Raw genomic sequence first — 23,857 nt, forward strand, 5'->3', positions numbered from 1 at the left:
GAGAAGGAGTAGTGTGAGTCAATGGGGGCTGCAGCTCCTCTGAGACTGCAGAGGCACAAGCTTGAGTAGCTCATAAGTGCTGTGTGGGGGAAGGGGGCTCAGCCTTACCCTGCTATGTAACTCCCTCTTTATACCTTTCTGGCCTGGTGGAACACAGCCCAGGCCACAGCTCTTCCCCAACACCCAAATCCCACAGAGCTTGCACAAACCCTCCTGAGGAGCCAGCCAGCAGCTGATGAAACAAACAGGGCAGATGGGCTCTCCTTCCCCCAGCCAAGGGCTGAGCTGTTCACAAACACTGAGAAGGCAGAGGGCAGTTTTACTGAGAAAGAGATGAAGGCCAGGTGTAGAGGTTGCGCTGCTCCTCCCTGCGCTGGAAGGAGTTGCTGAGGAGGAAAAGCAGGCTCAATATACACTCCTTTTTCAAAGTAAGCTCTGTGTATTGATCCAGAAAGGGCTGCAGTAGGGGCTTCCTCTGGTATAAATAACGTACAAAATTTTACAGTGTCTTAATCATCATTTTAACAAAAATACTAAAAACTGAGTAAAAACTGAAACCAAAGTGGGAAGGGAGACTGTGAGCCACAAGGGATCTCCATAAACGTTTGTAGAAATGGGATAGTAAAAACACTTTTCTCTGTACAATAAAACCATCCTCCTGGCATCTCTCAGGCAGCAGCAGCAGCAGCACGGGGGGTGCAGCCCCAAGGACTGAGGTGGGGGGACCCCAGCCCACAGTGATGTCTCCCTCCTGGATGAGGCTGAAGTGGCCCCTGATCAGTAGCGTCCAAACGGGTTGTTGTTCTGCTGTGTCTGTGTATCTGTGGAGGTCAAGACAGAGTTAGACACTCACAAGGGCTGGGTTCAGAAGAGATTCCCCTCCCCACATCACCAGCACAGTATGAGGAGTGTGCCACAGGCTGGGAGAAGAAATAGATAACCTTTACAGCACTCCCTGCTCTGCTCTGAAGCTTTAGGCAGCATCAGAACCCCACATGCTTTGAGGAAGAGATGGGTGTGTGGCAGCCCTGAGCCTGAGCTTCTCCAGAGAAGATCTCTCCATCTCTCATGGTGGAATTGCCCTGAAAGCTCTGAAAAGTGGCAGCTAACTGGGAGGATGTGAGTTGATTTATTTCTGATGTGAAAAGTCATCACTGTAAGACTGCACCTGCAGCCACAGAAAGCTGCTCAGACAGCTAGTGGCACTCTTCCTGAAGCACAACCAGGAACCAGACTTGGTGAAGTTTCAGAGACAACTATCCCAGCTCCCTGTCAGTATCTTGGTACAAAAGGAAGGACATGCCCAGAGGACTTCCAGGAGGCAAAAAAGGGGCAGGGAATAGGGAAAATTTAAATTCCAGAAGCTCAGGAACTTCCAGACTGCTGCAACATCCAGAGTGTTCTGTGATGTACAGTGCTCTCAAAGTACTGCCCAATTCATACCATCCTGTAGAGTTTTTCCCCCTGAAACTCCATCAGCATGTTTGGCCCCAAGTCAGACTAAGTAAAAGGGAGAGCTGTGTGGCCTGCCTCAGCTCTGCTGGACAACAGCACATTCACAGATACCCTGGAGCCTCCAAACACAGCCTATCCTGGGCCCAAAGCATTCTTGTTCCTGCCTTCTACTCCATCTCAAACACCACAAATGAGAACTCAGGATGAAACTGGTGAGACTGATGCAAACCCATTGAAGGAGCATGGAAGCTGCAAGCTGACACATGGCTCTATGGGATCCACACATCTGTTCCACATAAAACATCTGTTTGCTATACAGATAAAGGCATAAAATCATGGCTGCTCTGCTGTATTCAGATTCTCAGATGAGGTCTTCCCCTGTTTGAATGTCCTGGCTGGGATGGATGCTTGGACAGACCTGTGGTTTGTGAATTGGGCTAGTGGGAAATGGAGCACGCTAAAACTTCTGGTTTGGGGAGTTCTTTTTGGGTCACAAGGACTAAGAATTTTCCATACAGAACAAGTGTAAGCACAAATTCCAAGCCCCCACTCCACACATTGTTACATCTAGCAGATCTCACACTCAATGCACTGCAAAAGAACACCTGTGCAGTTCATCCTGGGGCATTTTCATACCATGTCTGTCATTTTTATGTCAGAAAAGCCAGTGGGGGGAGTGTTACAGCAGGCCATTCAGAAAGGAACAGCATGGACAAGGCTTCTGTCTCTAGATCCTCCAACCAGCAGTTCAATGCAGACCATAAGAATATAGTGTGTGACTGAACACTTTCTATGCCATTTCCCTGTCTGGGATGGCAGCCTTGGAAGCCCACAGAACCATGCAAACACAGCCAAGTGTGCAGCAAGACCTCCCAGAGTACCCCCCTGCCTCCAAGAAGTGTTGCCCTGATCATGACATGAACACAGCATCTCTAGGTTATCCAGCAAGTGAAGTGCCCCAGGATTACAGCTTCCCTGTGCCCCTCAGAGGTTGTCTGCAGTAGAGGAAGTATCTCTGAATGCTTTAAAGCTGCAGACTGGATCCATTTGACAATGCTGCATGGCAGTCTCTACAAAGGCTCTGCTCCCTTGTCCCTCTGCAGGCAGCAGAAGAAAGGTCTGGAAGGTTCCTCACAAGCTGGCAAGCATTGCCTGCCCTGCTGCTCCCTCCCTGTGGGCTAGGAGCTCTAAGTCCTGACACCACCTCAGGGAGCATCATTCATGGCCTCAGACAGACACTCTGCCTTGGCCCTGCTTGTCTACACCACAGAATCACAGCTACACCAGAGCAGCTGCAATAGAAACCAGCAGGGAGGGGACTAGGAACAAGATCAAGAAGACTAAGGCTTACTGGAAAGCTGCTGTTGAAGCTGTCGAACCAGAGCAGCCGTTTGCTGCTGCTGCTGTGTCTGCTGCAGGCCCTGGCGCTGGAACTGCAAAGACACAAACGCGGTTACAGCCACAGCACCCGGCAGCCACGGCATCCACCCCAGCCCTGGGGAAACACAGCGAAGGGAGAAGGGGGATTTGTGCTGGGAACACTCACAATGGGCTGCTGTGGGGGAAGGGGCTGCATGCCCAGCCCTGGGGGCTGGCCCTGGGCCTGCGCCTGAGGCACTGTGGAGACCTGGGGCTGCTGCTGCGCCTGGGGCTGCGGCGGCTGCGGCTGCTGCTGTTGTTGCTGTTGTTGCTGCTGCTGCTGCTGCTGCTGTTGCTGCTGCTGCTGTTGTTGCTGTGAAGACAAAAGAGAAGAGACCATTGGGGAACTGCCTGGGCGATGCACACAGTGTCAGGGCATAAAGGCTGAAGGAGGGAAGAACATTCCATGCAATAACATGTACTGTCTTACACCATTTTCCTCACAGGTACCTGAATTATCCATATCTCACCAGGACCCTGCCCTGGGATGAGAAATGGCAAGAAATACAAGGACAGTAACAAACTTCTGCAATATGAGGTATTGGCAGATGGCAGGAAGAGAGCTACAAGTACTGTTCTGCTGGAGAATGACTAGGAGTAAACAAGATCAAAGAAGAACAACTAAGAGCTACCTCAAGAGGCTGGCTGGCTCAACTCTTGGCTCCTGGTTAAGAACAGAAACACTGACTTCACTGAGTATTTCCCTGACCTGCTCTCAATTTTTTTTCCAGAGGTAGCAGCAGAGCTCCTATAACCTGCCCATGTAATCCACCCCAGGTCACAGCTACTCCTACGACTGGTGTTTTCCCTAATCTCTACCCTGAATCTCTCACGTTAAGCTTTAAGGCCTTTTCTTGTCCTACAGCCAAGGGACAAGAACAGATAAGACTTTTTGGCTTTTTTTTGAAGACAAAAAAAAAAAGTGGAGACTTCTCTTGCCTGTCTCTAACCCAACACCCAGCTGAAGTGCTGAAAGGCTGAAGCCTTTCCTTCTCAGTCACATTCCTCAACCCTTCCGTCTATCTCGCTGCCCTTCTCTGCCACTCATGCCAGCTGGTGTGCTTGAGTAAAAGGCTGCAGATAAATCTGGATGCAGTGCTGAAAGCTAGATGTTGACAGAACTAGTTCTGGTGAGAAGAACATTCAGCATATTGAACTTGGAGTCCAAATATACTCATAAATCTCCAGGGTTTTTTCATCTCTCATCATTTTCAGACATCTCTCCCACTTGCCAATGTAGTTTTGAACTCTCCAGATCAACAGGATTTCTAGCAGGAATAGAAAATTAGTAATGCTATCATGAAAAACCAGCTTAGTGATGCTAGGTACAGCTCCAATCAGTGTCTTAAGGTTCAAACCTTGAAGAGGCTCAGAAAACAGACACAAATACAATCAGGGGAAGGAACAGCATCTTATGAAAAGAGGTTAGAAAAGTCTGACCTTAGGAAACTGCAAGTGCTCCCCAGGAATACACTGGGTAACCATCAGAAAGAAAGAAGACCCAGTAAACAACAGGACACAGTGGGCAGTAACTTGGAACAAGACACACTGAGGCTTGGATCAAAGATTCAACCCAAAGGGAGTTGAAGAGACTCTAGAAGAGTCTCCTAACTTCCACAGTAAACCAGTTTACATCTGTTCTTGAAACAGATCCTGTGAGCCGGTTTCGGGTGGGATAGAGTTCATTTTCCTCCTAGTAGCTGGTACAGTGCTGTGTTTTGGATTTAGTATGAGAACAATGTTGACAATGAGCTCCTTCAGCTCCAGTAGCCTTCCTCCTGGCAGCAACCACTCACCCTCAGCATCTGCTGCTGCTGTTGCTGCTGCTGCCTCAGGTACTGCTGCTGCTGCTGGTCAGGCAGTATCTGGCTGGGTCGAATCCCTGAGGGGACTCCTTGAGGACCCAAATGGTTCATCCCACTCATCATGGGGGCCTGCTGTATTGACTGGTGAGGAAACCTGTAAGAGAAAAAGACAAGCTCACGGAGTAAAAGATTCATAAGCAACCAGCTTCTTTAATCCAAACCCAGCTTTTGCCATCAACAAGACAGCCAGCCCAAACAGCCCCCTGCAATCCACGCTGCCTCTCTGCAGAAAGATGAGGGATGCCAGGGCCTCTCAAGGGTTTCATTGAACCCGTTTTTTTCTAGAAGCCTTAAGGAACAGTCTTCAGCTCACTGCTCTGCATGGTTCCTCTGCTGGATTTCTGCCTGCTCAGCAGCAGTGGAAATCCAAGATCTAGCCCTTTGATGGTTATCTGCTGTTTAGAGTCAAAAAAATCAAAACTATGACTTTCCCAGGTCATTTTTCTCATACTTCCCAACTTCATCTTTCTCTGGCTGGTAATACTGTCTCCTGCCTGCATCCAGCACCTCCACATTTCATCCTGCCTGTTTCTTCCCAGGACTAAAAGTTAGATAAAGATGTTCCCTTCAGGGTGCCAAGGACTCAGATGCTGTGTAACACACCATGGAAAACAGGCTTTTCACAGATTGCTTTTGGCTGTCTGAGCAGAGGGGGAAAAGCCTTGATGAAATACAGCTTATGAACATCCAGCAGGGTAGAAGGTACCTCTGTGCATTGCCCAAGGTGTGCCCATAGCCAGGGGCCTGCTGGTGTACGTAGCCACTCGGTCTCTGCTGCATCTGTCTGACAGGATCCACCAGTGCAGGGTTGGAGCTGGGGTGGGAATTCTGGTAGGGCTGGCCAGAGTAGGTAGGGGGTACCATCGTGCCTGACTGAGATGGGTGCTGCTGAAGGCCTATGTGGGAGACGTAAGATGTGTAACCCTGAAATGGAACAAAAAGTCTTTATCAGCCATGGGGCAAGGCAGGACTAAAGAAAGAAGAGTTGGCACAGAAGACATCAGCTTCCTGTAAGTACTGTCAGGAGGCTGCTCATCTTGGATTCAGATTCATATTGCCCAGTAAATGAGGAGTGATAAGAGCCAAGAGATTTCAGGATTTAGCTGCAGAAACAAAGATGCTGTCCCATGTTGCAGCCACATTCCAGTCCCACCTGCAGTAACTGACACTTACCTGGGAGGGCTGCAGTGCTCCATAGGATGGGGTTGGAGCCATTTGGCGTACAGGCTGCTGTCCCATTATGCCTTGGCCCTGCTGGAAGGCAACAGAGAATTGCTTTTATCAATAGCTCTAAAGGGCAGGACACTGCTGCTCTCTTCTTGGCAGCTCCCACCAAATTGGACAAGTAGCTGCACTGCTAAACCTAAGAGGCTGCTGCACAGCATGCAGATGATAATGGCTTCTGCCTCACCCCAACTTGGGAGAGATGTACCATTAACATCCCTGCTGCCCCATACTCAAGTTGTGCCCCTCTCCCCCCCCAACAGCTACAGATGTCCCAGTGCACCTAACTGACAGCCTCCACCATTAGTCACATTGTCCTCAAAGCAGGTGGCAAACACAGTGTTGCACCAGAGGAAAAGACTCAAGAGACATCTTTCCAGTGCAGAAACAGAGAAAGGGTTGGAGAGTTCTATCTGAAAGGGACAGCCCTAGCAAACAGCTTGGGCTTGCTGTACTGGGGGACTCAGGCACAACTCTGACTTACCAACTTTGCTTGAAGCTGCTGCCTCAGTATCTGTCCCTGGGACACTGGAGGCTGTTGTCTGTACACTGCTGGCTTGTAGGAGGGGTCAATGCCCATCATGCTGCTCATCCCAGGAGGCAGCACACCGCTGTAGGGAGGACGACTCTGAACGAGTTTCCCCAGCGGCATGCGCACAGGTCTGTAGGATGTATCCAGGCGAGGGCCACCTGCAAGGGTCACAGAATCTTTAGGGTTGGAAGGGACCTTGAAAGCTCATCCAGTCCAACTCCCCTGCCAGAGCAGGACCACCTAGAGTGGGTCACACAGGAACTCATCCAGGTAGGTTTGAATGTCTCCACAGAAGAAGACTCCACAGCCCATCTGGGCAGCCCCTGCCCGTGCTCCCTCACCTCAACAGGGAACCAGTTTTTCCTTGTGTTTCTTTGGAACCTCTTCTGTTCCAGTTTGTATCCATTGCCCTTTATCCTATCATTGAGAACAGCCTGGCTCCATCCTCCTGACACCCACCCCTTATATATTTGTAAACCTTAATGAGGTCACTCCTCAGTCTCCTCCAAGCTGAAGAGCCCCAGCTCCCTCAGCCTTCATCACAAGTGAGATGCTCCACTGCATATTTGTGACCTGGCACTGAACTCCCTCAAGCAAAAGGAACAGGGTGACTAGTCACACACTATTGCTGAACCTCATAGCTCCAGAATGTTCATGGCTGTACCCAGACAAATCAGGCAAAAGGGGAAAGTGTGGGGACCTGCATAGGGCCATCTCACAGAAGGAGTTCTTCTAAGAAGTTCCCAAAGAGGCATGATATGCTCACCTCTCCTGTGCACCTACCTGCTGGAAGAGGCTGATTCTGGGCATAGAGGCCCACTGGTGATTGCCCATATGCCAGTCTTGACATAGTGCTTCCTGACTGGTGATGCAAGAGATCTGCAGGCATCCCAACTCCATACGAAACCCCTCGGCCAGGGCCCAACACAAAATCCTGGAAGAGACAGAGTAAAAAAGATTAATATGCACTAGGAATTCATGAAAGGATGAAGATAGGTTGCAAAGTCCACAGGAGGAAGCTGGGATGGTATTTGAGCTGGGCAGCCTCCTTCTCTCCCAATAGGGATTAAGAAAATGTTTACTCTGCCCCAGGCTACAGCAAGCAGGACAGAGCCCCAGCACTCCCAGCTGCGAGGAAATACATCCCATGTTCACCATTACACCACTCAGGCTGCTCAGGAAGGCTCAAAAGAATGCTCTGTGACTAGGAAGGGTGGACATAGGAAGTCCACAGGTGTTGGGCAGTCAGCTACCTCAGTTTTGCTGGCAGATTGGTTGCGTTTCTTGGTTTTGTTCTGTTTCTTCTTGCGTTCCTCTGTAGAGGTGGCAGGATTCGAGCTTGTTTTATCAGTCTTGGCTGGTTCTGCAGCTTTCTTCTCTGGCTCTAAAGCCACAGGTGTAGGAGGCTCCTCTTCTTCAGGGGGCAGTGGCAATGGCTCCAGGTAGTAACTGCGGGGCTTGGGTTTCAGGTGTGTGTGGTACAGAAGAAGCCTCTGCTGCTCCTCAAATCTGGACACCTTGCGATCCACCCGGACTGTCCCAAACCATCCCCAGGAAAGGGGGGCTGAGTGCTTTAAACCCTCAAAGAGATCCCAAGGGGAAATCTTCTGCTTTGTAGAGACTTGCAAACCCTTTAAAGCAAAAGACACAAGAACCTGTTGTTTTTCCTACAAGGGTGCAGGAAACTCTCTGCTTTCTTCAGGCTTTAGTCCAAGTAAACAGCCTCAGCTCTTACTAGTGGTCCCTGCTTTTCCACATGGCACAGTAGTCATTTCTAAAGGATTTAACAACTGCCAGTCTCCTTCACCCTATCTCTGCCACCCTTTTGCACACTGGTAGTAACTGACATGACAGGAAATACAGGTTTCCCTTTATGTATTATATAGCCTGAAGTACAAAGTTTCAGTAACTCCTCAGGCCATAGCAGTATGTATAACTGTCCATGAACACCCAGCTTTGCCCTTTTTGGACATGGCTATGTATCAGCTTGTCTGTCTGCAGCCAGTCAGTTGAAGCTCAGCAGGCAACAAAGCACTGCGTACAGATGTCTCCCAGCTTGTGACAGAGGACAAGGTGACATCTGCACACAGGAGCTGTGATGCCAACAAAAAAAAGCTTCACTTACCTCCTTCTTGAAGATGGAGTCAAATCCAGCTATTTTATTGCCTTTGGTGTCAATGAGGGATCCCTGAGGTTCACAGGTGATGACATCTCGGGTCTGCTTGGGAAGTGGCAGTAGCTGTCGCACCTTCTCCAGGCTGTCAGATTGCCGGTCCCCCAGCTCTTTCTGCACCAGTGGAATACCAAAGACTTGAAGAATCACTTAGGAAAAAATCATCCAGGCTCACTTGTGCCTCTTCTGGTGTCAGTCTCCATCCCTGCATTACCCCTGACCTTTGCACCATTCAGAGCCATTGAGGCCACCCTCCCCACTCCACCCAAACGGCAGCAACAAGGCAAGCACCATTCATGAGACCCAAGTTAATCTGCACAGCCGGACAACCCCACACTGCACACACTGCTGCCCACACAGGGCCTGGTGTCCCTCACCCTGAGTTTCTTGACAAGATTCATGTATGCTCGCTTGTTCTCTTCCATGCTGCCCTGAGAAATGCTGGACATATCAGCAGCGAGGGTGCCGTTGATGAGAACACTCAGCATGTCCAACACGGTGGTGAAGAGCTCGCTGTTGGTTAGAGAAAGGTCAATGTCACTTGAGAAGCAGATATAAAGCCTCTGTCATCACAGTAGCACCAAACAATATTAGATTGCTGAGAATACTGCCTGCAGTCAGAAGGGCCAAGTGCTCTTCAGACTAACCTCCCACACTAATCCTCCTTTTGCTCATACACCACAGGGTGTTCAGACTTGAGTCAAGTGCAGTATGACAGATTAAGACTGGCCTCCTGTCTATCCATTCAGCTTCTCCAAAAAGCAGCTCCATACTCAGCTCTCCCCTGCTTATCTCTCTGCATCTGCAAAGCCAAGTTTGCTTTGCAGGTTGTAGTCTGCCATTCCTCTAAAGTCTCTTTTGGCTGTCACAGTACTTTGGACAGATGGTCTAGAGACATCTAGCTCACATGAGAAAGGGGGCCATGCTAATGATTGCCTCCCTTGGCAAGTGTACAGATCAGAAATCAGCCTGAAAGTTACTTGTTTGACTGCATGTCCACGGTGCCACTGCTGATGATGTCCAGGAGAAGCACAGCCCACTCAGTCGTCTGTTGTGTACTACGCTGAACTGTGTCAAACATTCCTCCCACCTGGCAGAGAAAAGCAGTTTAGTCACAAGGACACCATGAAGAAACAAAGATGTAAAAGGGAGAAAGCAGCATAAACCAGAGCAACTCCTATTGAGAGCTGAAGGAGACTGCAATCAGCAGAAAAAACCTCAGCAACAAGTACTAGTGCTCTGGAGTGCAAAGGCATTGAAATGAGAAGGCAAGTCTCCAAAACTGAGACCGAGGCTGTGGATTTCATCCTGGAGAAACTGAGCAAGGGAGTTTTTCCATGCATCCTATCCTGCTCAGGGCTCAAAACTAGAAGCAGCACAAATGTCTCTCTGACTTCCTCACCTTAAGGCACAGAGTCCCTCCAGAACATGTTTGTGTGTGTGTGTGTGTGTGTGTGTGTGTGTGTGTGTGTCTGTATGCCAAAAAAGGCAGACAACTCTTCATCTCATATGATTAAGCTCTTTTTCTGCAACTGCTCACCAAATTCAGACGTAGTTTCAGGGCCTCGTGCATCAGCTGCTTGGCTTTGCAGTCATCCTGGTACTGATCTTCCCGCCAATTCGTAACGATCTGAGAAGTTGAGAGGACAGACCTCACAAGTTGTATGCTGAGGTTTACAGAGAGCAGTTCGTACTGCCCACTGCTCAAGCACCCTGCACCAACCAGGGTAAGATCTGTGCTTTGTTGAGTGTATAATCATACAGACAACACCCCTGAGGACATGGCCAATAGCCAGCCTGCCCGCTGGGGAAGCAAGCCCTTGAGCAAAGGGCACCTACCTGCTGGACCTGACTGTACAGAGAGGTGAGGAGGCCTTCCCGCTGCTCATCCTGTCCTTTCAAGCACGTTAGCACCAGTGACAGGAATGGCTGCTGGCTCAGGAGGGACATACTGTAGAGAGAGCAGAGATGATGCTCTACTGCCAGGCTGAGGGATGAGCACAAGCACTTTCCCCAGGACTCACCTCTTCTGCTTCTGACGGTCCCGCTCTTTGCGGGACGATGATCCCAGGTGTTGTCCTTTCTCCAGCTCTTCTCCAGCAGCTTTCAGCACATGGCCCTGCACTGACGTTGGAAGCTTGGCAATCAGAGGGGCTACCAGCCACACTCCTGATCTCTCCAGGGAGCTGTGACAACACAGGAGAGAGAGAAGCAGTTTGCAATCCAACCTACGATTCAGACTTGTCTACAGGGCAGCTGCACGCTGGGACTACACCTACCTGAGGATGGGTTTGGATTTGTTGCTGGCAGGTGTTGCACTTGCTGAGCTACTGATGCTGTTGACTCCATTGCCAGAAGAGCTAGTCTCTGCTGACTGCTGGAACACCTCAATGGTGGCCTTGGCTATATTTTCTAACAAGGAGTTCATCTCCTGGAGACAGGGAAGAAAAGACAGCCAAGTCCTTCTGTGAGAGCACCCACTGACAGGGCTTGCACATTTCAGCACAAATCCAATTTGCCACCTTCCCCATTGGCTGCTGCTCTTTGAGTCTCAGACTCATCACATCCTCCTCATGCCTGGTTTTCACAGGCCTGAGTCCTCTTTTATTTACTTTCTCCCCATTCTCAGTTCTGACAGGCCACCTCCCTATCACCTCACCATCAGCCACTTCAACGCTGACACCACATCTCCTCTATGGTCCCTCTGAGCAGAAACTCACATTGCTTGCCGTCTGCTTAATCATGAGCTGCAGCTCCAGCGAGGACTGCCTCATGGTCCACTGGTCCAGATTCTGCAACATACACACAGGTGTACCTGATATGAGTCCTTATCTCAGTTCAAACAATGTCAGCCCACACCCTCAGCTCCCACGATAATCACTATCAGAGCCCTCAGAGGGCTGCACTTTGGACAACTCCACGTTACATGAGGCAGTTACTGGGACACTCAGAGCCTGCCAGGAGCCTGCACCTGTAAGATGCGTTTTATCCTCTGCCGCTGAGGGTTTTCTCCTTCCTCATTGTCCAGGAGCCGGTGTGGGTAACAAATCAGCTGCATCAGCCTCTGGGCCTGTGTGCTGCTCAGGACAGGATCCTGCAAGTCATTGCTGTCTTCACAGAGGGACTTGAGACATCGCTCACCTACCCACTCCTGCAAGACGAAGGCAGAGTCAGCACAGTCAAACCGATGTCTGATTCCAAACCAGTGCCCCTGCTTTCAATCTGAGAGATGCAGGGAACATGTCAAACTCATAAAAACCTTATCAGTACACAGTTATGCCCAATAATCGTTTCCCTTCATGAACTGTACCATCCTGATTCAGCATCAGGCAGAGCACAGCAATCACAACGGAGGAAACATCAGCTTTGACAAGTCAGTAGCGACAAACCAGCAGCCACCGTGTTTCTTGTGATAAAGTATTGGCATGATTTAACAGCACACAGTCACTGCTATGCTCAGTGGCCCCATCAACACTGCCACTTGGGCTCAAAAGATCAGAATTATTTGGTCTATTCCTGCACAGCAAAGCCCTGGAGCTGTCCTAAATTAAATAATTCAGGGCTACAAAGCTTAACTAGAACATGGCTTAGGGAAAACACACACCCCTTAATTCACAGATAGTGATGGAAAACACACTGCCATCCTTAGTGAAAACCAATGACTTCTCAAATGGTGGAAGGGGAAACAACTGACTGGGCAACAAGGCTTTTATAAAGTCACAAACCATGAGGAGGAACTAGACAGAAAACTATTATTGTCAGCCTCTCCATTACAGTTGGTGGTCCCTCAATGTATGATAATAAAGAAAGGCAGCAGTTTCCAAAACATACACGAGGTAGGTGCTTCTTCACACAAACTACAGTTAACCTGCAGCATTTGTTACCACAGGATTTTTTCATATTGAAAATCAATGAAGCAAATTCATGGAATCAAAATCTCCAGAGGACTGCTCTGTAAGCACTTCTGCAGCTGCAGAACAATCCTCAGCACAGAATTTTTTCCCTGAGAAATGACGAGAGAAGAGGATCCAGCTCATGAAGCACAGGTGCTGGTGCTAAGCCTAGAAAGCTGGGGACAGTCCCTCTCAGCAGCAGACAGCATTCTAAGCCCTAAGCAGAGCACAGGGATTGGAAAGGCTGCATCTCTGGTTTGAAATCCTTGTGAAATCACAGCCTGGATCTTCAGTTTCATCGCAGGTGGAAGTTTCCACTTTGCCAATACACATTAGCTGGTGATTTCTCCAACATCTATAGTATTTCTCCCATGCAGTGTTGCTACATCACCATCTCATGGAGCTTCTCTTCCTTGTGGACACAACACACATCACCTTGGATAGACACTATTGCCACTCACTCAGCTTCCTACATGAATTCAGACTCTGTCCCTTATCTACTTTATTGGCACAATTTTACAAATAAGTATGAAGTCAACTACCACCTTCAACCTTGAGAGACTCTCTCTAACTTTTCTTTAGAGAACAGCCACCTCCACAGGCTTCCTGTTACTGAACCTTAGCCCATCATCTGCCTCTTCACAGGAGAGCACTATGAACATGTTTTCCAAACACCATGGATAACTCCACCATCCAAATCACCAGGTTTAGCTTAGCACCTTTGACTCAAGCCTCCCTCTTGGTTCCCACTGTGGTTTATCATAGCTCTATGAAATAAACCTTTTCAAAAGGCCAGTCACAACTACATTTATTAACTTAAACAGGGTAAAGGGTAAGACCAACAACAACATCATAATCATTTGCCCCTTAGAAACCTTTAACTTAATTCCATAATCTGCTCCTTCTGCCCATTCTCTCATGATGAGGTCTGTTACAAAGTATGCACCTGAATATGAGACGCAAAGTTTCTGGGATTTGAGAAGCCACAACCTATACTTAAAAGCATTCTGAAGACATTGCAGAATCGATAGGCTGAGTTTTACAACATCCACTGCTCACACTGGAGTTTTCCCAGCCCTTTACAGCAGAGGAAACCCTGCAGGAGCTCTGGCACAATTTGATGGTACTCACTAGCATCTACTGCAATGCTCACTCCTACATGATCAGTGCTGTCAACAATTGCTATGACATTGCTACTCATTCCTGTACACACATGCTTCCTACCTACTATGAATCCTTCCTACACAGAATGGGATCAGCATGGGAACATCTATTTCTGTCAGTGCTTCAGTAGTACCAAAACATGTTGAATTTATGCTTGTGAATAAGTGGCTCCAATTCTTCTTTGGCAGGCTGGTAACATTTTTAATTGGCTTGCTCCATAGCAAACAGCAGCATCAAAAAGCATGATGACAACACAGCAGTAACATTCAAATGTTAACTGTTCATCTTTCCTGTTGACAGAATAAACTCACATCCAAGACCAAGGACACCCTTAGACACCCAATTCCATTCAACGATTCAAACAGCTACTCAGCTTTGCAACTAATTACCTTATTAGCCAGGTTTCATTTCCTCAGATGTCAATTTCCCACAAAGGAACAGAAATACTCATGCTGTCAGATTAGGCTAAGCAAAAGATTTTTGTTGTGGTTCCTTTAATTAACTAAACAGGGCAATGCAAGGCCCAGGGATACATTAGCAGCCTAGCTGCAAGCAGCACTTCAGCTGAATTCTGAAAGGCACCATTTATCTCTTCAACAAGCTGTCTGTCTTATGCTTATCTTCTTTGCCTCCAGCACACATCTCAGCAAACCACTCCCAGCGCTCCCTTCCTTGGACCTGAGCCCTGTGCTATTGCCAAAGCAAAGGGGATGTGCAGTCCCTGCATACCCAAACACCTAATTCTTGGCTACTGTTTGCCTCTGTATTTTTGCTAGTGGGAAGCAATCCTTAGTGCCCTCCTGTGGCAGAACCATTGCAGGTTCTTTCCTGATCTTTCAGAGAAGTGCCAGCCAAACCCAGTCTGCAGAAAGTCACGTTGGATATGTCTGCCTGCAGAAGGGATACAGAAAAAGCTAGAGTTGAGGCAGACTCACCTGTTGACATATACTCCTTAGTACATACTTGGCATAAATATCCAAGCTAGCTGTTTCTACAGTTACTACTCGGCCACTGGCCTTTCTGGTGCCCAGCTCATCATCCATGAGATCATCCACACCTCCAGGGTGGGAAAAGCCAGAGCCTTTCAGTTCTGCATCTCCTACAAAGAAAGCACAAGTGTCACTTAATCATGAAGACTAGACCTGAAGCTTGACTCACAAAACACTCTGAGCTTCTGTAAACTCTCTGTGGTCAGCAATCTCTCTGCAGCTGAGAGATACAAAGCATGTTTACAGCTCAACCAAAGGGCTTCAGGCAACTCCCATATCCACCAAAACCAACCCCTGGCCTTCTGTACATACAAGAGGCAATACAGGGCCTTTCTCCCACCCTCCTAAAAAACACTGTTACAGGTTTGGTCTAACACAGGTACAGACCCAGAACAAAGACAGCCTTCAGCACTGCAAAGACTGCTCCATCCACGATACGGTTCTGGGAAGCGGCCAGTAAGTGACGGTCACAGGATGAGCGGATTCCCACCGTGGGTTTGTCTGCAGAGGACAACAGGGAAGGCAACATCCAGTGAGAGGCACAGGCTCCAGAGCTGCCTCAATTATGTGCCAGCATCCAGCTCAGAGAATCCTGAGGCTAGTCCTTTTCCCAGCTGTGACATGGGGTCAATTTAATTAAGTTTCATGAAGCACAGTGCCAATCACACTGTGACAACTGAAGCGTGAAATCCAAGTGGGGAGCAGTGCCTGTGTCATGAACTCCAAGCTCCACAGTACTCCAACCTACAATACTGGCTGGGTTTAGAGATCTGAGCTATCAGGACACTGATGAGGAGCCAGGAACAGAGCTTCCTGGACTGTTTCCATCATTGGACAAAAAGGGAGTGCTGTAAAATAGCAGCTTCTGGCACTAAGTTAAGAAGCTGTACAAAGCTCAAGTCATTAAAGTGATCCTTACTCTAGCAGTTTAGTGACAGCAAGGCCACCTCTACTGGCTGGTTTCCTGCCTCCAAGGGCCTCCTCCCCAAGCAGGCCTGGCTACCATGGAGTAACATAAATGGAAGGACGTTATTCCTTGTCCTCTGCAGAAAGTAGCGTACCAGGCTTTACCTGCTTTCTTCAAAGCAAGCAGATCATGATCTCTCATCACAAGGCCCAGTATCCCTTTTCTTGGGGTGTGAGAGAGCCTCAGTACTTTCCCAATAAAGAAAGGCTCTACAGTGGTTCACTTACTGCCATCTTGCTGGCATGGGTTCAGCTGAGGAGTCTTAAAAAGATGGAGCAAAATCCGGCAGGTCAGACGCGCTCCTGGTTCCGAGTCCTGTTCACTGCAGGCTATGTAAAGAACATAAGTCCACTGAGACTTCTTAAGCACTGGGACAGCTGAGTCTCAATCCAAAAGCTACTCACAGTGCACTGCCCTGGAACAGCCAGTTGAGAAGCTGCAGCAGCCTTATTGTATTTACAAATATGGAGCACGTGCAGCAATTAACATGCAAGTGAGTAAATCCACCAGTATTAGCCCCACTGACATGAAGTGCATTCTGCTTGCTCTGTCTTCCCAGCTTCACCCTGTCAGAGTCTGGATGCTACAATCCTCAAAGCAAAGCCAAGAAGGTTGGTGGCAGAGTAGAAGGCAGAGTGACCCGGGCACTGTAGGCCCAATTGGTCAACTGGCTGCTCTAGACAAAATGCTAAGCTGAACCATAACAGCAGTGAGAGGTACACTGCTGGAGTCCAGAGCTGAGAATACTGGTCAGACAGTGTGGCTGACAACATCTCTCCATGTTTATCTCAGCTTGCACACAAACTCCAGAGAGCAAGACACTGAAAAACCTCAGCACAACCAGTTTTTGATAGAAACCAAAGGCCAGAAACTCTCTAAAGCAAAACATTCCATTCTTAAGAATCTATATACTATAAAAGAAGTATTGGAGGAATGTTTCACACCTCTGGGGTTTGCAAAGCATCCATTAAGAACAGACCTTTGAGTCAGAACTGAGACTAAGACCAGCTTTCTGCAAGGATGCACTTACCAGCATTGAGGAGTGAGGGGATAGCAGCACAACGAATCAGGTCCTCCAGCAGCAAGCACTGCCGGGCAATGAGAATGGCAACAAAGGTGGCCAAGGAATCATGGAATGATAAGTCACTGACCTGGAAGAGAGGAGATCAGCCAGTGATCACAACAGCCTCTGCCTCATTCCCTCTGTCAGCAATTCCTCAGCTTGCCTAGGAGCTGAGGGGGTAGAAGGGCCCATAAACCCAGGTCAATGTCCATGATCAGCCCAGGCTGCAACAAGCACCAAAAGGTGGCCCTGGTATTCAAAGCCTTTCCCCTGTCCTCAGAAGACAAAGCCTCCATCCCTTGTTCATTTCTGCCTTCTCCCAAGGGATCCCTCCACTCCTGCTTCAATTCCTTTTCCCCTTTTGAATGTTTGCACTTGCATCAACATTGCAGAGGAGATCATTGAAGCCACAGGTCCCGTTATTGGAGGAACAGCACAAAGCTTTGAGCACACCCAGCCACTCGGCGCTTAGAGACTTGCAGTAGCCAGTTAGCTCAGCACACAGGATAGCAATGTCGTTCACCCTGGTAAACAAAGAATCAAAAGAGCACAGGGTCAGCTTTCCTACTCATGCACACTATCAAGCCAGTGAATCTAACGGATCCCAGCCTTGGCTTCTTCTTCCTCACACTCCAAGATAGCCAAGGAATGGCTATTGGCTTTGTTACCCTCACCCAAAGACTTTACTGTCTCAGTAGAAGCATGAAAGCTCTGCCTCTCACCTGTCTGGATCATGGTGTCCCACACACACGTGCATAAGTGCGTTACAGACAAAACTGTAGCGGTTGGCTGGGTTTTCATTGAGGCTCTTGCCCAGGTTGGTGTAGGTAAAGTTATGTGCAGATGGATTTTCAATAGTGTCAATCATGAACTCTGGTTCCCATAGCATGTTGGAATCAGATGGCTCAACATTGCAGTAGATGGTGTTCTTTACCTTGGAGCAGAAGTCACTAAACAGGACAGAAATGAAAGATTAGGAACACAACAAAACCCTAAGCTTCCTCTGAACTCTGATAAGCAAAGCAATCCTGTACAAGACAAGACCTCCCTGGGCAAGAATATGTGGAAACTCAAGATGACTGTGTACCAACAAAGACTCAAAAGAGTGAGTCAAGATTATACACTGGGTCACTACTACCTGCATACAGGCACTACTCCCCAGACTTCAGTTCCCCATTGAGGCGATCTCAGAGAGAATCCCACCAAACAACATTACAAGCAAAGTTTAAGACAAAGTGCTATACTGGTCAGCACTCACTGCACCTCACCTGCCTCAGACTCACCTAAAGAGCTCCCCAAATTTACTTTTGAGGTGACTACAGGAGGTATACAGGTCGTAGAGATAGGCCAGGATACAGCGCTCTGCTGAGGAGCCATCTGAGCGGTTCATGCCATGTTTCACCACTCCACACAGACTGTAGAGAGACAAAAATAATGCTGTAACAACACAACAAAGAAAATCTACAGGAACAACTTCATTAAAGAGATACTGTCCTGAGCTCACAGGAACAGGGCTCACTGGGAACAACATCTGTCCCTGACAAATTCTGTGAGCTGAACCCTCACACACAAAGTTGCAGCCTTTTAGGAAAGACACGGGTATATTTGTGCCCCTTAAAGCCCCCAGAAGACAAGCTGCTTCCTTCCACGTGGTCAGAAGATTCCCTTACCCTTCGAAGACCTGAGCCATCTGGTCCTGGTTCAATATAAGGCAGGAGTGGTAGTGCCGCAGCACAGCCACAATGCACAGGCACAAGCTGGTGGTGTAGCTGCCAACAAGGTCGGAGGATTTCAACAGCAGTTCTGCCTCCACCACGCTCAGTTCATTCAGCAACTGCACCCAATGACAGAAAAACCCTTCAACAGCCACAGGGGTAAGGTATGGTCAGAAGTGGAGCAGGCACACCACACCCACAGCCTATAGGACCTGCCAAGGAAGGAGCTAGCGGGCACTTTCTGCCTAGAGATATACCCCTGGAACAGTTGGCACCCCATACTTTGGCACAGTGTCAGGCAGTATAAGGGGCTGCCAGTGCTCAGGTATCAGAGCAACTGGGACATGGCCATAGATAGTAGCAAGAAGCTTGTTTGGTAATTCTGTCCTTATAGAACTCAGTCATCTATCTTTTCAAGGCTAGCAGCCTCAATTCCATCAGCAACCATAGCAAGGCTTCGACAGGCAGCTGGCACAGGCTCCAGGAACAGCAACATAATTTTAGCAGGATCCAGAAGGCAGCCTGTGCTGCCATGTGCCAAGGATCCTTCCAGGGAAGTGAGGTAGGAATGCTGCCAGAGACAGACGATCCCCTCATTCAGAACAAGGCCTTGCTGCAGCCAGGACAGGGATGCAATACAAGTCCTTTGGAGACAACCCTGAAGGCTCTGGAAGGGTAATCCTCAGAACAGAGTATGTGACGCTACCTGCCAGAAACAACTTATTCCTAAGAGCTGCAGCCCAGGAGCACCACTATGACCACCTAATCTGACCACCTCCACTACACAGGTGAGAGCATCAGCAGTGATCCCAGGAGCAGCCCAACCACAGCTCTGCTGCCCTTCAGGCTGATAAACCCCTGCCCAGGAAGCGTTTGAGCACACTGTGCTTACCTGGATGGCAAAGTCGATGAGACCACTGATATTGAGTGAATACTCCATCAAGTCAAATATGAACTGCACATGCTGTACCAGAGGCAGGTGATAGGACATTCCCAAGGCAAAGCTGGTGATCTGTTCCAAGACATTGCGAGATACCTGCAAGAGCAAGATGACACACAGTACTACCTCTCCTTGCAAAAATCCCTCAGCAGCTCCATCTTGCTTTCCTCTCCAGGACACTGCTCTCAGTAACACAAAGGGACACAGTCAGGGCCCAAGGAGGACAGAAGTCTTGAGAGTTTCACACCTGAGAAGTGACTTGGTGCTGATCAAAGTGAGAAAGGTGCTGGAACTTTGCAAAGATATCTTCAGCTGTTGGGAATGCTTCTGGCTTGCTCTTTTTCCTCTTCTGGCCTTCCTCTCCACCTACCAAAGTTGAATCAGAAAACAGTTATTAAGTTACTTCCTTCCACATAGGAGGACTAGATAATCAGCCATCATCACCTGCCAGGCCCTCAGCAAGACCAATCCTTGCCATGTGGCATAGTCAAAAACCTCAAGCTCCAGATGTTTAAGCTGGCAGGACCATCTTGAATAAATTTCCAAGACAAGAATTACAGTAGGGTTAACATCTAGTTTCTCTCAAGTGAAGGTACTCCTTGGAGGGGGAAAATATCCCTCGATTTAGAGGTACATTGACTCCTAATGAGAACAGACTTTCTGGATTGGAGATGTTCAACTTCAAAATTTGTCACAGCATCCCATCTTTTAAAGAATCACCTTTCAACCACATTTCAGGTTGCCTTTCAGGAATGAGAGAGAGAAAAAAAAATGTAGCCAGATTCTCATCTGGTGGAAGTCAGAGGCTTTCTCTTACTTTTGACACAGCTCTCCAGATTTCCCATCCCATGCACTTAGCCTGTGCCTCAAGCATTAACAGCATGCTGCATTTATTCAAGGGCTTTCACAAATAAGCAAAGTACTCTTTCTTTTTTTCACTCTGAACTTGATACAACTTAATCCCCTTCTGAAAAGTTCAATTACACAGATATTGTCAGCAAGAAACCAGTCATCTAACTTGCTGGTTAATATGTTGGGGAATAGAGCACCATTTCAGACTCTCAGTGACTGGTACAGCTTATCAGGCACTTTATGTAAGATACTTTCACTGTGAGACTCCAGGCAAAGGAGCCAGCTGCCTGGAAAGCTGCTCCCACTTCAGAAAGGAGTTGCTGAAGCTCTACTAACCTGTCTCTGCAGTACTCTTTCTGTTTAAGACTTTTAGAATGTCTTTGGTTATCTTCTTGATCGTATGCCGAGCATCATCCCGTTGTTTTCCAACCCCAAAAAGAACTACCAGTCGTTGGTTACACTCGTGACTGCAAGACTCCTCCTAAGGAATCAAGAGACAGCTTCATCAGCAACTAGGAGGATGAATGCTTTCACCTTGTTTCACATCTAGATCTCCTCAAGGAAAAGGGAAGCTTCATCTCAGAAGTTGCTCTGGGACTAAGCAAGATGTACCTGAAGTAGATTGCCTCCTGCAGCAGTGCAGGAGAGCACAGCTGCTCCTCACCCATCCCCAGCAGCACCTCAGGCAAACACAGCCTCACAACCAGAGCATAAGGCAGCAACAGCAGAGCAGTCAGGAGGAGGTCTCATACCTGAGGAATAGGAAAGTGTGTTGCATACTGGATGTGCCGAGGCTGGTCATAGAGGGATGCTAGCATTCCTTCCACAGACTTATCCTTTAGCAGAGGCTTTGCTTCCTTTTCAGGATCCAGTTTCTCAGGGGAAGGGCTGGCTTTAGATTCACAATGCATTGGAGGAGAAAACATCTAGGGAGACATAAGAACAAGAAAAGGTAATTAGGGAACAGTGAAGGAAGGTAAATCCACTTGGGCCTAAAAAGATGCAGGAAGAGGGAAAGTTGGAGAAACGTCCACTTCTTAGGGCAACGATCAAGGCAATGTACTAAGACACTATTCCCATTTTTCCTTCTGATCCTGTTGTATATTGAGTTAAAAAACAATAGGAAATAAATAACCACTACTTAGGATTTTAGGAACAACAGCCTCTGCAGAACAAGCAAGGATCCTGGAAAAGCCATGGGAAAACCACAGAGCTCTGCACACAGGTGTGTCTCATGCACACTGAAAGGCCAGAAATGGCTGAAGGAATGTAGGTACTCAGGGATTTTTCAACCACCACGTTATTCTCATTACTAAGTGCTTCAAAGCATTCTGCAACCATGAATTAGGCCCAGAAATACTGTGAAGAACTGTAAAACTGTACTGAAGGCCACACAGTATGATGACAGCAAACTTGTCTTCTCAGAGGTCATCAACAAAACCCCTGTCAACAGTAACTGGTCCCTCCCACTCTCATAGTTCTATTATGGTCATTCATTTCCTATGCACCTCCAAGCAGCCCACTTCCCACCCTGCCCAAACACTGGGCTGGCAGTGGCCAGGGCATAAGAGAACCCAGGAATGACTGGGACTTACTCTATTCTGATGGACCCTGACCTGCATAAACAGGTTATATGGACCTTTCTACAATGTCAGCTGCCTTACAAGACAACTGTTCCCAGCATCCTGGCTCTGCTGTAGAGAGGGAATACTCACAGAAGTGAGGCACGTGCTGTCCCTGCTGCCACTACAACCTACTGACCTACTTACTGAGCTGCAGGTAGAAAACACAGGAACATACCGAAAAGTCTGTCTTCTCCATGTCATCAAAGATCATGCTGGAGTTGTGGTCAATGTCCATGGGCTCAGAAAGACCTGTGTCCTGGAAATAGACAGAGTAGCTTTACAGCTCAGTGATGCACCATGGAGTAAGAGTATTATTTTACTACAGCACTCGATATCCATGTGGGACAGCGAGAGCAATATGCCAACACACCCATGAGGTCTGGCAAGTTGGAGCCTAATACACTGCAAACATCATGGACAAGCCTCACACAGCACCTCAGGACATGCTGCTCTGCTCTGAGCACTGCAAGTCTTTCCTCTCTACTTCTTTACATTCTGCAGGCCCTTTCCAGAAACTTAGAATATAAGTCTTCTACTTTTGAAACTTAAATGCTAAGGAAGTAGGTCGGGGGAAGAGAAGCCCGAGTCACTGGTGCATCCTCCAGCAGGTATTAGCAAGGAGGCTTACAGGAGGCTTACAGGGGCAAGGGCAAGTGAAATGAGCAAAACACAGGGACATGTACAGAAGAGCCATGGTGCTTGTGCTCTCACCTCTAGCTTAATGCCACTGTTTCCTTCAGTCTCCTTTCTGTCGTGTTCCTCAGCAGGGTCATCAAAGGGGGAGGGTGGGCGAGGCCCATGAGAATCCATGGCAAGATCCCCCCGGGAGATGAGTGTGCACATGTAGATGTTGTGAGAAAAGACATCATGTCGGATTAGCTCACAGAACAGCAGCACCAGGTTAAAGAACTCCACCTTCTCGTTTTCCTTCCCAGGATCAGCTGAAAGGACAGCACAGATAGTCAGGGCTATCAGTTCTGTGACACTGAGTAACACCAGTCATCTAATCCAGGCCTAGACAAAGTGTTTCCAGATAGCTCAAGTGACTCGACACACAGTTCTGAGACTTCAACAGGTAACAATTAAATCAGCTGAGAATTCTGCAGTTAGTTCCACAGATCAGGACTCCAGCCTGGAAGTGCCCTTCCCAGATGCACAAGCCATGGTGACGCCTACACCATTTAGAGTTGTATCCTGTCCCACTTCATGTGTTTGCACTGAGAGACTGTTCCAGAGTTTTGTCACTTACTAGTTAGAAACCTCTCTCTAGTTCTCAGCCTGAATTAATTCCTGATTATGCTACACTCATTTGTTCCTGGCCAATGCTCTGTTAACAGAAGTGCTTCTGCATGATCTCTCTGTCATCTGGCCCTCCAGGCTGCTTTCCCTTCCTCTCCACAGCATGCTCTGGATCACAAGGAAGCCAGAGAGAGAATGTAGGTGCATCCACTACCTACACACAAGGGAACAGCACATAAATTCAAAGTTTGCAAGAGAGGGAAAGCTACAAATTAGGAGATCACAAATTGTTATTACATACTTAGCATAGGAGCTTGAGTGTCAAGGAACTGCATAAGGACATCCTGAAAGACAGGAGCGCTGGCTGCTGAGAGAGAGCCCGATGAGATTGAGCCCTTTTCATCCACAACTTCAGAGTCCCCACATCTCTGCAGAAACAGAAAAAAGCACTGACTGTACTCACACAGGAGAAACTCATTGTTCATAAAACATCCTAAATGAATTAAAGACAATTGTCCTATCTTGCAGTGATAGGAAAGCCACCACACAGGTAAGCTACCACACAGTAAGCCACTTCACAATCTCCAAGTATGCCAGTACTTCTGTTCTGCAATCACTTGTCTTCAAATGTATCCAAGAAATGGGATACACACCAGCCTACAGCCTCATTTATGACCTGCTTTGGGTTAGATGGAGCAAATGCCATCCTTAACAGCACCAGTGTCAAGAGGCATTGACCTGA

The 23,857-nt window shown here is 48.1% G+C and overlaps 1 protein-coding gene across 2 annotated transcripts in view; it reads right to left on the reverse strand.

Annotated features, from left to right (window-relative positions):
• Positions 1-419: 419 nt before the first annotated feature.
• MED12 (mediator complex subunit 12) overlaps positions 420-23,857 on the reverse strand; it is a 33,076-nt gene continuing 9,638 nt past the window's right edge. The window contains exons 12-44 of one of the 2 annotated variants that reach the window (XM_062006462.1): positions 23,417-23,543; positions 22,588-22,817; positions 22,052-22,132; positions 21,004-21,177; positions 20,588-20,732; positions 19,647-19,765; positions 19,352-19,495; positions 18,415-18,578; positions 18,028-18,159; positions 17,467-17,694; positions 17,124-17,268; positions 16,712-16,832; positions 15,909-16,010; positions 15,102-15,215; positions 14,661-14,824; positions 11,640-11,819; positions 11,389-11,460; positions 10,948-11,099; positions 10,693-10,854; positions 10,508-10,619; positions 10,209-10,298; positions 9,649-9,758; positions 9,046-9,181; positions 8,621-8,782; positions 7,749-8,126; positions 7,279-7,429; positions 6,448-6,653; positions 5,913-5,990; positions 5,446-5,663; positions 4,671-4,833; positions 3,002-3,187; positions 2,807-2,888; positions 420-821 (exon numbers count right to left, since the gene is read on the reverse strand). In XM_062006462.1, coding sequence (XP_061862446.1) covers positions 778-821; positions 2,807-2,888; positions 3,002-3,187; positions 4,671-4,833; positions 5,446-5,663; positions 5,913-5,990; positions 6,448-6,653; positions 7,279-7,429; positions 7,749-8,126; positions 8,621-8,782; positions 9,046-9,181; positions 9,649-9,758; positions 10,209-10,298; positions 10,508-10,619; positions 10,693-10,854; positions 10,948-11,099; positions 11,389-11,460; positions 11,640-11,819; positions 14,661-14,824; positions 15,102-15,215; positions 15,909-16,010; positions 16,712-16,832; positions 17,124-17,268; positions 17,467-17,694; positions 18,028-18,159; positions 18,415-18,578; positions 19,352-19,495; positions 19,647-19,765; positions 20,588-20,732; positions 21,004-21,177; positions 22,052-22,132; positions 22,588-22,817; positions 23,417-23,543 — 4,872 coding nt within the window. In that variant the 3' untranslated portion in view covers positions 420-777. Of the gene's footprint in view, positions 822-2,806; positions 2,889-3,001; positions 3,188-4,670; positions 4,834-5,445; positions 5,664-5,912; positions 5,994-6,447; positions 6,654-7,278; positions 7,430-7,748; positions 8,127-8,620; positions 8,783-9,045; positions 9,182-9,648; positions 9,759-10,208; positions 10,299-10,507; positions 10,620-10,692; positions 10,855-10,947; positions 11,100-11,388; positions 11,461-11,639; positions 11,820-14,660; positions 14,825-15,101; positions 15,216-15,908; positions 16,011-16,711; positions 16,833-17,123; positions 17,269-17,466; positions 17,695-18,027; positions 18,160-18,414; positions 18,579-19,351; positions 19,496-19,646; positions 19,766-20,587; positions 20,733-21,003; positions 21,178-22,051; positions 22,133-22,587; positions 22,818-23,416; positions 23,544-23,857 lie in introns of both variants that reach the window. The other variant, XM_062006461.1, reaches the window with a different exon arrangement.

This window comes from Colius striatus, chromosome 13, assembly GCF_028858725.1.
Source record: "Colius striatus isolate bColStr4 chromosome 13, bColStr4.1.hap1, whole genome shotgun sequence".
Classification (NCBI taxonomy): Eukaryota; Metazoa; Chordata; class Aves; order Coliiformes; family Coliidae; genus Colius; species Colius striatus.